Source organism: Antedon bifida, chromosome 8 (assembly GCF_963402885.1).
Source record: "Antedon bifida chromosome 8, ecAntBifi1.1, whole genome shotgun sequence".
Lineage (NCBI taxonomy): Eukaryota > Metazoa > Echinodermata > Crinoidea > Comatulida > Antedonidae > Antedon > Antedon bifida.
Genome location: NC_136233.1, coordinates 20,017,265 through 20,030,843, shown reverse-complemented (window position 1 = coordinate 20,030,843; position 13,579 = coordinate 20,017,265). Strand labels below are relative to the sequence as shown.

The 13,579-nt window shown below is 31.2% G+C and overlaps 2 protein-coding genes and 1 long non-coding RNA gene across 3 annotated transcripts; all 3 read left to right on the top strand.

The window, feature by feature from the left end:
• Nucleotides 1-93: 93 nt before the first annotated feature.
• On the top strand, nucleotides 94-3,401 carry LOC144851039 (pregnancy-specific beta-1-glycoprotein 11-like). Its single transcript, XM_078708561.1, has 5 exons — nucleotides 94-151; nucleotides 787-1,080; nucleotides 1,439-1,753; nucleotides 2,458-2,769; nucleotides 3,079-3,401. Exons 1-5 carry the CDS (start codon nucleotides 94-96, stop codon nucleotides 3,399-3,401), a joined length of 1,302 nt encoding a protein of 433 aa, XP_078564687.1.
• Nucleotides 3,402-3,544: 143 nt separating this feature from the next.
• LOC144850636 (uncharacterized) lies at nucleotides 3,545-4,855 on the top strand. The gene is made up of 2 exons (XR_013614100.1): nucleotides 3,545-3,618; nucleotides 4,104-4,855. It is a non-coding gene; the product is annotated as an uncharacterized LOC144850636 (long non-coding RNA).
• A 2,087-nt stretch (nucleotides 4,856-6,942) lies between these two features.
• LOC144850249 (uncharacterized) lies at nucleotides 6,943-10,414 on the top strand. Its single transcript, XM_078707488.1, has 5 exons — nucleotides 6,943-7,046; nucleotides 7,426-7,731; nucleotides 8,379-8,699; nucleotides 8,820-8,951; nucleotides 9,541-10,414. Exons 1-5 carry the CDS (start codon nucleotides 7,001-7,003, stop codon nucleotides 9,753-9,755), a joined length of 1,020 nt encoding a protein of 339 aa, XP_078563614.1. The 5' UTR covers nucleotides 6,943-7,000; the 3' UTR covers nucleotides 9,756-10,414.
• The last annotated feature ends 3,165 nt before the right edge of the window (nucleotides 10,415-13,579 follow it).

Here is a 13,579-nt window from a genome sequence, read left to right as displayed (position 1 = left end):
AAGTTTTATTTATTCGTTTAAAATTAAGGGTCAGTCATCAAACTTTACGTTTACCAATTTAATTACCTAACATAAATATTTCTTTTCTAGATTATGGCAACTCTTGCGATTCTGTTATTATGTCTACTGTTAATTATTGAACACCACATCGGTAAGAATTCTCAAAATAAATTACAGGGAATAAAGTAGGAATATTACTGCCAAACTTTTTCTACAAGTCATGATAAATTATAAGAGTATGACTAGGAATTGAATTGAATTAGGATAATTATATAGATAAACGTGTATACTGTTTATATATTTTATTAGTTGTCAGGTTATAGCGCCTCCTAGCATCCGGTATGTTGTTCCCTAAATAGAGGTGTCAGATGGAAGGGATTCTGCTGTAATTTTTCATTTCAATTTCAATGTCTTTCTTTATTTTTTCGTATTTATATGGTGTTAGATTTTTTGTAATATCACGAATTTTTGTAAAGACCATCAATGTTGATTGAACAAGTTGTACTCTACATCAGTCTCGTGAATAAATCAAGTTTATATATATAGTCACCTTAAGACGTTACTGAACGTGCAGTAACATCTCTAGCTCCAAACGCTTAGATCGACTGTTTTACTTTATTGTTTTGATTTAGCTCGTTGCTTACTTTATTTTGTATCTCCATTAAGATCCAGCCACTGATACTCACAGCATTGTAATTAGTTTCAATGTATTGCCTTTAGATTTATATATATTATAAATTTAGAAAAAAAAAATTTAGTGTTGAAAATATTTTATTTATAATTTAGCATTTGGTGATATAGAAACACTGTTGATAATTGAAGGTGAATCAATCACAATTCCTGTTGGAGGTATTCGCAAAATACATGCAGTAAGTTGGTTCAAAGGTGAAGAAATAAATGCAAAGCTAGTTATCGTTAATTCTAATGCAAGTAAATCTGGCAGATTTTCGATCGTGAATTCCTATGGAGATTTGATGATACAAACTGTAAGCGGAGAGGATGCAGGATACTACACTGTTCAAGTTGTTGAGACGGGCCAGGAAAATTATGAAATTACTAGATATCACCTGGATGTATATTGTGAGTAATTGAAAGCGTCTGTTTTAATAATTAAGAAAAAAATCATTCACATTCTTCAAAATAAGATCGTATTGGTCATGACGTCATTCAATTGAAATCAAAAATTTAACTTTGAGGTCTTATTTTGTGCTCGAATATGGAAACAAAGTACATACAATTTTAATTCAGATCTTCTAGTATTTTATTATTGCCATTGATGTATATTTATTATCTAAAAAATGGTATTTAAACTATAAAACAAAGTGAACTTTTAGTTTACAATAACCATTGGTAAGTTCAGAAGTGTATTAAAGGCTTTTTAAAATTATTAATATCACCTTTCAATACAATAATAAAATCTATTCATTTTATTCCGAAGATATGGACTCACCAAATCTCATAGCATCTATCGATAACACCAATAGCCATTATGCATTGCATTGTTTATGGGGTAAAATATATCCCGAAATGGAACCAAATGTAACATGGATTCTTAATGAAAATATATTAAATACAACAACGCCAAAATACAGGGTAACGGACGAAGGGGAACGTTGGAACAAAATAGTTATTCTTGGAATTATGTCTGAGAATGATTTTGGTAACTACTCTTGTCGTATTACCGTAAACCTGGATGAGGGTACTATGGAAAAGACAAGCAATTTAGAAGAAATCTGGAAAGCTTCTAGTTCTGGTAAGTAAAACATAAAGTGTGGTTCTAAAGCCTTGTCTACACTATCAGACCTATGTGACACAAAAATATAATGTGCCCATATATAGACATGATGATGTCATATCACCACCATAGTTAGTCACATTACCACCATATTTAGGCACACGTCACACTTTTTTTGTCAAACGAGTTTGTTTGCAGTTTAGACAAAGTTAGAACCTAGTTCAGATATCGATGTATACCGCATATCATAGCAATAACAAAATTAGCATTAGCGTCCTGTATATAATATAGAGCCGAAGTGTATTATAATTGTTTTTAATTAATAATAGATACTAATTTCAACGGTTCATTTAGATTCATCGTAATTAGGAAAGTTTCGTGATGAAAATTAGTTTAGGAATCATAATTATTAAATTCTGACATCAACATAATGATGTTTTCAATATGTCCACATCCTATAACGCTACCAGACTTGCTTTGCCCATTTATGTTCATCAATTCCATTTGTGTATTGTGCCTCCTTCAGTAAAACAGTGTATACAGCAAAATAAAAGCCATACTATGACATATAAAATACATGTAGTTTAAAGAAAGACAAAGGGAATAATAACATAAGCATTTTTATTTCATGAGTCATATTATAAGTAAGGAAAACGTGATAGAAAGTATGAACAAAAGTGAAAAAAAAAGTTATATTTATGTAAATATTTGTTTCATTTTAGCTTCTCAATCTATAGAGACGTTTTCGGTAATCGAAGGAGACCGAACCGTAATTCCAGCTAGAGTCGATGTGCCCATAAACACAATAAAAGCAATAACTTGGTACAAATTTAAATCACCAGAAACTAACTATACAATAGTTAGTTTAAAAAATCGAACCAATGGCCGCTTCTCAATTGATGGAACTGGTGAAAACTACGGTGATTTGATCATTCAACATGCTGATAGAGAAGATGCGGGTTATTACACATTTCAGATTTTCCAAAATAGAAATTCTAGACAGCAGACCTTTACGTATTATTTAGATTTATACTGTAAGTTTAGTATATCCTATTGTATAGATATTTTGACGATTAGACCTAACATTGTAAAATTATAAAAACCGTTGAAGCATGGATCGATAAAGGGACCTCATTTAGCTGACTCTATTACTTATGATATAATATATTATACACATAAGTATGCAATGGGGCAAATAATTCTAAAAGCGGAAAAAACTACTTACGTTTTATAAATAACTATTTACAACAAAAAACCAATACAATTTCCAACAATAATACAACACATGAGATCGCCTATTTTTAAATTTAGAATGAGTTTTGTTATTCAATTTTTTATTTCAGATCTAGTTTCTCCAACTCTCACAACATTCACTGAAAACGGTCCTACTGGTAACACATATGGTTTCTACTGCATATGGTTTAAAATGAACCCAGAGATGGAACCGTACGTAGCATGGCTACATAATGGACATATATTAAACACCTCAACGACTAAGTACAGTGTGATAAAGGACGAAGAAAGGAGTATACAAACACTCATTATTCTGGAAATGACTGAAAATGACGTTGGAGAATATGCGTGTCGTATTACGATTGAAACAAAATTAGGAATGCCTAATATGAGTAAGACAAGCACCATCGAAAACGTTACGATAAGTAAGTAGGCCAACCCCTTTTTACTACCCTTGTCACGCTTGTTTCTATTACCTGCAATAACTTATCTAAAACTAACTAATTTTCTTAGCATTTTTTTCTGTTTAATTGGATTCACCTTCGTCAACAGGCCTATCAAGTACATTTATAATAGGAGGCTTAGCTATAGTGATAGTTGTTTGTATACTTGTCTCTATCCTTACTTGTGTAATAGCACGTGTCATGTATGTAAGTATTTAAAATTATACAGAAAATAAAATACACCCAGATTAATTAAATTCAACTTTACTGCATAGTAGAATATTGACTTTTAATGATAATGTTAATGATCACGATGACTATGACTATGACACGATGATGACGATGACGATGACTATGACACGATGGTGATGATGATGATGATGATGATGATGATTACGATGATAATATGGTGCATATGACCATCACGTGCAACTGAACTTCCATTTTTGTCTCATTTAGTATTACGTTTGCTTGGCCTAAGCATTACGTTTTAGATTTATTGGTATTATACTGCTCGTATCATTTCGTGACTTGAAAGAAAATACATTAGTCATTCAGTCGGTTCTGTTTATGATTTGAGAGTTATAATAACATAATGACACTGAATAAAAACAAAAGAAAGTCTAAACTTTTACTTTCAATCATTATTAAAACACAGGAATTAATTGCTTTTTAATTTATTTTTTCTATAGCAAAGACGAGTAAAGCAAATTAATTCTAAACGTAAAAGTCCTCAGTACCAAGACCTGAAATTTATGCCACGCCCTGCCGAGTACCAAGAGCTTACTATAGATTCTAGAATACACGACGGTGTCACCAATAAAAATAAAACAGCTAGAAAAATCTCAGAATCGAGTTCGAAGGTTAACGTTGTTTATGAAGACATACCTAATTAAATTAGTTCTACAAAATTAAAAATGTTTGTCAATCACTTTTATGGAAAATGGAGATTATGTGAACACTCATTAATAAAGTATGAAGAAGCAAAACAGTAGAGAAAACATTATAATGTTGATAAATATAGCTTAAAGATGTATTGTCCTCCCAAAACAGATTTTAAATAATCACTTCCGTAGAAAAAAAACCCGAAAAAAAACCCCCAATGTTTTCACTTATAAAATAACAGTCATAATAAGTGGTTAAATTCAACCAAAAATCCATTGGCTGGCAGCTAATTTGACAATTTTTTGCTTTAAATTTCAGCTTTTTGAGGTAAATACATTTTGTTTAGATCCAAATTTTGTCAAAGTGGATAACTATTATGTTACATTAAAATGGCATATTCAACAAACAAATTATTATTATTTTTCAGGAGGACAATATATCTTTAACCAAAAACACGTCGATCGAACCCATCTATAGTTTATACTGCACCATTGAGTCACACAGTTGGCTTGCAGAAACTGTTGACATTATAACCTATTTTTGATTGTCCATGAATGTATAGCGCCCCCTACAAACTTTATGCCGTAATTAAGCTAATGAATATTATTCATTATAGAATAGTACATCAAATTTAAGTGTAGACAGAGCTTAAGTAACTAATAATAACTATCACATAATTAATTAACATAACATCATTAAATAATTTATTTTCCACTTTAGTCACGATATTATTCACTAAAATATAAAATATTACACTAAATCTATATTATATGGTAAGTGAGAGATTCAAGTACATTTGTTTATAGGCCTAAAATTAGCAAAATATCAATTAGAATACAGTTACTATTGATATTGACATAGATTGTATGTACAATTTTGTTTCTTTTTTTATAAGCTATGGCAACAATTATATTTCTAATACATAATAATATTGAATACAATATCAATAGAGATTGTGTGTTGTTCGTATGTATGGAACGTTTGAATATCCAATTCAATTACTGTAACTTTTGTTACGTTTTTTTTATCTGTTTGTTCTATTCTTAGCCTGTGTGTTGCTAAAGTAGATAAATACAATGAAAATGAAACTACCGTTTTTAATGTAAAGAAAAGCATTTGTATTGATAAACATCATCGTAAGTACAAGCATTCATATTTTGCACAGTGCTAAGTAGAAGAACTAAAATTACGTTCACACTGTACTTATTGTCTAAATATTCATATTAAAGGCGGGTCACTGCAAACGCGAAGCAACATGCGTCAAGCGTCAAACCCAAGCGAAGCCTGACAAAGTTACCTATGGAGCAACTTAAGTGAATTCAAGAGGGGAGCCTTCGTGAGTTCCAAAATCACCTCGTTGAAATTAAATCGACTGACGCCTACATAAACGTTTGTTCGATTTGATGTTCACACTGAAATCACTGAAAGTTCGTTTCAATTTGACTTTGACAGTGTGAACCGGCCTTAAGAAATAATAATGACGATGGCTATTATTATGATAGGTGAAGGTGAGGTAAAATGAAGTTAAAAATTAAATTTAGATGCTATGTCGTTTCGACTCGAGATTGTTTTTTAATTTTTACATTTACACTCTTAGTAACATGACAGTGTCGTATGAATATTACAAAAAAAACTAATTGTATCAATGAAGATAATGACGATAATGTACAAAGCCATGATGAGATGGCCCCTATATTACATATTTCTAGACAGAAATTGGTAGAAATACTGTATGATAATGACAAACACAAAATTTCATTATTTTTTTCTGAAATATTATAAAGGAAGCTTCGAGAATTTTCCAAACCCGGAACAACTGCTTAATTAAAAGTATATTGACATTATTTATTTCATAGTTATGAAAACTGAAAAATAAAAGTAATTTGAACGTAAAAGTAGCTGTATGACGCATTACAGTTTTACATCGTATTTAACAACATTATTACATTTTTTCACTTCTTAATCTATAATTAAGTCGTTTGTGAAAGTAATTTGGACTGTTCAGTGAACAAACTACTTATGGTTTATAGGAACGGTAATGCACAGAACGTGATGGTTATTTCGAGACACAAGCGACGGCAGTCATCCCATCACCTGTAAACGTCACGCGGGTTTTATGGGCGTGATTCTGCGTTAGACAGACTAGCTCTTATATTTGCTTTAAGTCCAAAGGATGAACTAAAACACCTAATAAAACCTTAAGAAAGGAGTATGAGGATGCTTATTTTTGTTTAATGAATTTAGAAATATCAAAGTGAATTCACAGTCTGCACATACATACTATAGGCCTACATAACATTATTATGATGTTTTAGTTACATCGAAACTTTGCTTTGTACTAATATATAATTATGTTTTTATTTTTGAAAAGTTTCAAAATGACTTCATAAATGTTGGTATCGAACGGTAAATCGATTATAGTCTCGATAAGAACGGAACGGAGTATACTGCACTTATATACGCATGCGCAGATTAATATGTTTATAATAATTACAGTATCCTTTCATATCTACCGTCACGATGTGAAAGCTCACGACTGACGCGACATTGGGCGGTTTATGGTTTTTTGCATTGATGTACGTTACAGGCTACTCTCGTAATTGACATTGCATTTGGCAGATTGAGGTGACCTGATCTGAAGCTATTTGAACTAAATAACAAGTCTAGCCAAATTAAAGCCTGTTACGAATCGTATTTTAGAGATATGGCAACTTACCTGTTTCTGCTGTTTCTTATTCAACAAACGATAGGTAAGATAACGTGCTAATAAAATGCAACTAAAATATATCTTGGGTTCGTCTACCCAGGGAAGAGTGTAATTACACTTTTCCCTGGATAAACGAACCCATGATATAATTATTTTATTTGATCTGATTTTCACAAAATATACATAGAGGGCTGGATTATTGTGTGTAAAATGCCAGTTTTACCCGACAGCGGAGTAGCCTAATCGGGTGGCATGTCGGCGACCAGATAGAATTATTCTCTTAGGTAAAAACAATAATTTCATTGTTAACCTCTCATTTTCTACTATTGAAAGATGACAAAACTATAAAGTTGTGTTTGTTATCTTGTCTTATCTTATCAAATATTACCATTTAAGATGATCGAAATTAACTTTCTTTTTAGCTTCACAGACTAGATCCCTGGCGATAATCGAAGGTGAGCAACTATTATCGATCCCAGCTTTGTCTTGTCTGTCACGTGATAAAATAGATTCGACCAGTTGGTTCAATGGTACACAAACAAATGCCGAAAAACTACTCGTTAATTCTGCTAATAATCCTCAATTCGGCAATTTCCTAATCGATGACATTTATGGCGATTTGATTATACAACGCGTAAAGAGGGAGGATGCTGGGTCTTACACTTCACAGGTAGTTGCAATTGACGAAGTAAACGGTTACACAAATACGTATAATTTAGAAATATACTGTAAGTTATTACGGGTTTTATTACTTGTTAGTAGAAACAGTAGATTAAAAGATTATCTAAGGTGATATAGCTATTAAAGATGTATTGTCCCCAAAAAACATGAAAAATGAAGATTAAATTAAATCAGACTTTGAATAGGTTACTTTGTAGTTTTAATAAAGTTAATCCCTTCCGTAAAAAAAATAAACAAACAAAAATAATGTTGTTTGATGACAAAATAAATGGTCAAATTCAACCAAAAATTCATTGACTGGCAGCCAATTTGACTATTTTGTTTTTAAATTACAGTTTTTTCATGTAAATATATATTTTTTTCGATTTAATTTTTGTTCAAAGTGGATAACTATGTGACATTAAAATGGCATATTCAACAAACAAAAATTATTTAATTATTAGTTTTATTATAGTTTATTAAACTATTTACTATTAGACCATATCTAGGAAAACTGTAGTAACCTGGGAAATGTGGCTTCGAGGCCACCATAAACATTTCATGTTTAGTAGTAGCCTACATTCTAAATTTTAGAAAATGACAATTACAAATCTAAAAAGTTTGTATGATGAAAATGTAAAATGCTTATATTCTTATATATGCCTATTTTTACTGGCGTCATTTATTCTAAACCCATTTTTTTTTCTATCCAAAGATATTGATTTTCCAACTCTCACATCCTACACTAAAAACAATAGTAGTGAGACCAACTATGTTATATTTCACTGCGAATGTGGTGAAATTTATCCACAAAACGATCCGAACATAACGTGGATACACAATGGAAAAACTCTTGACACGAAAACGACCAAATACAATGTGATCACAAAAGAGAAAACAAGTACACTGGTTGTTCATCATTTTTCTGACACCGACTTTGGAAACTATGCTTGTCGTATCACCGTTGAAACAAAGAAAGGCAATATGAGCAAGACGAGTAATTTAGAGGAGATTGGTCGGCAAAAAGCGGTTTCTAGTAAGTTACAGGTATAAATACAATTTCCTATGTGAAGCGACTGTAGGGCCTACAATACACTATTATAATATAATAATGTGAATAATGTGTGAAAGTAATGGTAATCATTTTATGTTATAGATGTTGAAGACACTAGTAGCAATAAAAGCATCAGAAAAAGATCTCTAGGCCTGTGGTTCCTTGTGTTTGTGTGTGCGACGGTATTTATTGTTTGCGTTATTGGCGTTTTATTGTCAATTACCAACAGAAAGAGTAAGAATTTCATTTATTTCTAACTCCTATTTTAAAAATGAAATTGTGCTCAGCGTGAAGGTCTGAAGGTCGCTGCTAAATTATTGAATTAACACATCTCAATCTAGTTTTAAAAAAAATAATAAAGCGAGAATCTGTACTAAAGGGGGCGCTATGTCTTTAATAAATGCTCATGTATCAACCTTACAATATGTAACAAGATAGTTTTCAGTAGAGTTACAATGTTATAAGCAACTCTTTAGTTTCAAGTGCTACATTAACATATTGGCAACACATTTCAACTAAGGTGTGCAATATGCATTTCATTGTCACTAGTCTATAGGGGGCGATGTATATCCGGTTTTTATTTAATACTACCTGATAGAGGGTGTGCTATAATATTTTAAAACCGAATAGTTTATTTCTTCAACTAATAATGCTGTACTTGCTGTTAAATGGTTTGTTAGTGGCGATACTGAGACGGTTATTTATATAACCCAGTAGGGCCTACTGCCAGAAGCAATCCATTTTCTAAATACTCCCTAAATCAGTGAAAAGGCAGATAAATGTTTATATGTCACCCAATAACGTTTTGTTATTGTGTCTATAGGGAAAAGAGATAGCAGAAATTTATATCAAACATCAGAATGTACATCAAGTATTACAGGCCAGGACCACGGAGATAATTTACCGGTACCTCCATCATACCTAGACGTTACCGAACTTGTCAATATTCCGGATGTATGTGATGGCACTACTGCGGCAACTATTGAAACAGAAACTATTTCAGTAAATTGCTTAGTGTATGATGAAATTCCAAACTGATTTATTTAAAACTAGTTTAGTTCTATTAAATACATTAAATTTGCAAAATAAGTATAAATATTACTCAGCGTACGCCAAAAATGAATAGCGGGTACAGCATTCATAGATATAGAACTTCACTTTATAGTCTAACTCATAAATATACCGTAAAATATAATAATAAACTTTATTTATCATGATAGTCGAGATCCATGATTATGCTAGAAGTAAATCCTTCAGATAACGTTAGCGTACAATATGAAATACTCAGTAGGTCTGAACAGTCGGTTCAAGCACGCATACGAGACAAGCCTAGCTAGGATATAATAAGAACAAGTCTTAAAGGGCTACTAAAAGACACAAGCGAACTATGCCGTTTTCTAACTAATAGTGTATAGTATATTAAAAATAAAAGTAAACTTTTAATAATGCAAAAATTAACATTCTTAGACCGAATAATTTGTGTCTTATTTCGGAGAAAAGTTTTTGTTTTGATCAAAGTAGGAAGGTGTCGGCCAAAGCATCAGTGTCGCAAACAGTACGGCAGTTAAAACAAAATCAATTGCATAGTAATTTAAATGATCACTAACTCAGAGTAGATTAGTAGGCCTAATTAAAAATAATGGTGTACTTATTAACGGTAATGATACACTTTTACTTTCACTCCATATTGCATTATTGCTATTGAAAAGACGAATAAAAGAAATCCATACTGTTCTTTCTTATTTCTTCATTTCCATTCATCATACATATCCATAAACATACAAAAATAAGCCTAATGTGGTGTATGGCATGTTGTGCAGGTTGGGGAGGACAGACAATATTGTCACAAAATGTATTTTTGAATTTGCTCTTCCTTCATCAACATGGTAGATGGATGGAGCTATTGTATTGACTATGTGGCATAGGTTTTTTTTTATATATATATATTTATATATATATATATTTTTGTTTCCTTTATATTTGTAATAATAATTTTTTCTTGAGCTATGGATAATTTTTTTTTTCCGAAATAAAAGATGAATGAATGAATAGTACAAAGATAAAAAAAATAATGGAAAGGGGGAATCTCGAAAGCATAGATTTTACAAGTAGAAGAAGAAGCTAACTTGCATTTTACTTTAAATTAACAGTCACAGACTATAAAATATAAACAATTTAAAAAAAGATTTTTTTCCTTAAGCAATATCGTTTAAATAAGGATTATAATTATACTCCAGGAATAATTGATTGTTTTTTTTAAATCATGCAATTATGAAAAATGTAATCAAAAAGAAAACATATAAATTTGACTAACTGTTACGTTGCTCCGGTTTCTACTGTAAAGCTCAGTCTACTTATCAAACTTTATGTGACAAGAAAATGTGATGTGCCCATATATGGACATTATGATGTCATTTCACTACCATATTTGGGCATATCACTACTATATTATTTAGGATCTTCATTTTAATCAAACTAGTTTGATAGTGTAGACAGAGCTTAAAACAAGCTAACGTGTATTAGAATGTTCGTCCTAACACATGCGTTTTGTATGGTGTCCCAGTGTGTGTATTGCTATGCATGTAAAACGGGTATTTGTTCTCACTTTAATTTCATACACAGTACAATTTATGTCACTGGAGGCAGCGCAAAAAGCCAAGAATGGTATATAAGGTATATAAAAAATACCAAAAAATCAAAATAATTTGTTTACTCCTTCCGGACCGACAGAGACAAGAAAGAACGGGAAATCTGAATCTTAACTTGATGCCCCTCGGTATCCCAACATACAAAGGGATCACGTTCAATGGGTACGACCGGCCACCGCCCTCTGCGATACAAAATTATATTTCATCGTGCCTATGAAAAATGTTCATTTAAAAAGTGTATCTATATTAAAATTAGACCATTATGTGCTTAGAGAAGCGTTGCCTTTTCAAGTTTAGTCTAATAAGAACCAATCTTTGAAACATTACAATATTTGTATTATTACTTATATTTTGTTGATTGATATGTGAGTTTTAAAAATATACAGTTCCGGTTATTTCTGTTTAGGCCTACCAAGTGCGACATTAAAAAATAGATTTTCTATAATCTATATATAAATTTACTTAAGGGCAAAATTAGGTAAATCGCGCCTTACTTCTAGAATGTTTACTCGATGGTATATCAAGTTGGTTCATGTTTTCGGTACTGATTTTAACCACCTAATGTAACCCTTACTAATTAGGTTGAGTTAGATAATTAGTTATTGACAATTAAAACGAATTTAGGTTCAACGATTTTCCCCCTCTCCTTCTACGATAATTGGTTTTAATAGATGAAAACCGGTTAAACAGTTCGAGTACAGAATCATAATGTTAAAGACAGGCCGATTTTATTTAAAAAATACTATTTTTATTAGATTTAATATTTATTTTATAGAAACGTATTGCTTGGCGATGAATGGAACAATATTGCAGTAAGAAAACCGTATAAAACTATGTATCAAATATTTTCAAAATATTTAAAAACTGTTAACAATTTATAAAATATATATAAAAGAGGTAGAAATTGATTTCCAATATCTCAGGTTTATTTCCATTGGAGTACATGAGGTAAAATGAAGTTTAAAATTAAATTTATATGCTATGCCGCTTCGATTCGAGATTTTTTAAAACTAATTTACACACATTTACACTCTTAGTAACATGACAGTTTCGTATGAAAAATACTAAAAAACTAACTGTATCGGTTAAGATAATAATTACGATAATTTACAAGGCGATTATGAGAATGACTAAAAAATGTATTACAAATTTCTTTAATGAAATTGATAGAAACACTGTATAATAATGACGAACACACAATTTCATTATTTGTTTCTAAAATTTAAAGGAAGCTTCGAGAATTTTTCAAACCCGGAACAACTGTTTAATTAAAAGTATATTGATATTATTTATTTCATAGTTATGAAAACTGAAAATAAAAGTAATTTGAATGTAAAAGTAGCTGTATGACAACAATATATTGTTTGAAGGTTTGCATGGCGAAATCAAATGTTGATATAAAGTGTTCGGTACACCACATATATTAGTTCTAAAAAGAACTGTTGAGTTTGCTTTGATCGTCCTCATATTGATCGAAACGTCGAGAAACTCAACGGTTCTTTTCAGAACTAATATACGTCGTGTACCGCAAACTTTATATCAATAGTTGTATGACACAATACAATAGACAAGTTTTACATCGTATTTAACATTATTAAAGTATGATTTTCACTGTAATCTATAATTAATTCGTTTATGAAAGAAATTTGGACCAGGTAGACAAACAACGTATAGATTTTAGGAACAATGGGGCATGTTTCTGCGTCAGCCATGCTTCTTACTGATAGACAATTTGTTATTGTTGAAAAGGACTTCATAAATGTTGGTATCGGTTCAAACGGTAAATCGTTATAGACCCGATAAGAACGGAACGGAGTATACTGGACTTACACGCATGCGCAGATTGATATTTTTTATAATAATAACCGTGAGTGTCACGACTTTGACGCAACTTTGGACGGTTTATGTTTTTTTTATTGTATATTGAAACCTGATGCAATTACATTAATGTACGTTACAGGCTACTCTCGTACTTGACATTGCATTTGGAAGTTGACCTGATTGAAAGCTATTTGAACTAAATTTAACAAGTCTAACCAAATTAAAGCCTATTACGAATCGTATTTTAGAGATATGGCAACTTATCTGTTTCTGCTGTTCTTTATTCAACAAACGATAGGTAAGATAGTGCTAGGTTTGAAGTCAAATGAAATATATCATGGGTTCGTCTAGATAAGGGAAAAGTTCACTCTTCACTGAGTAGACGAACCCGTG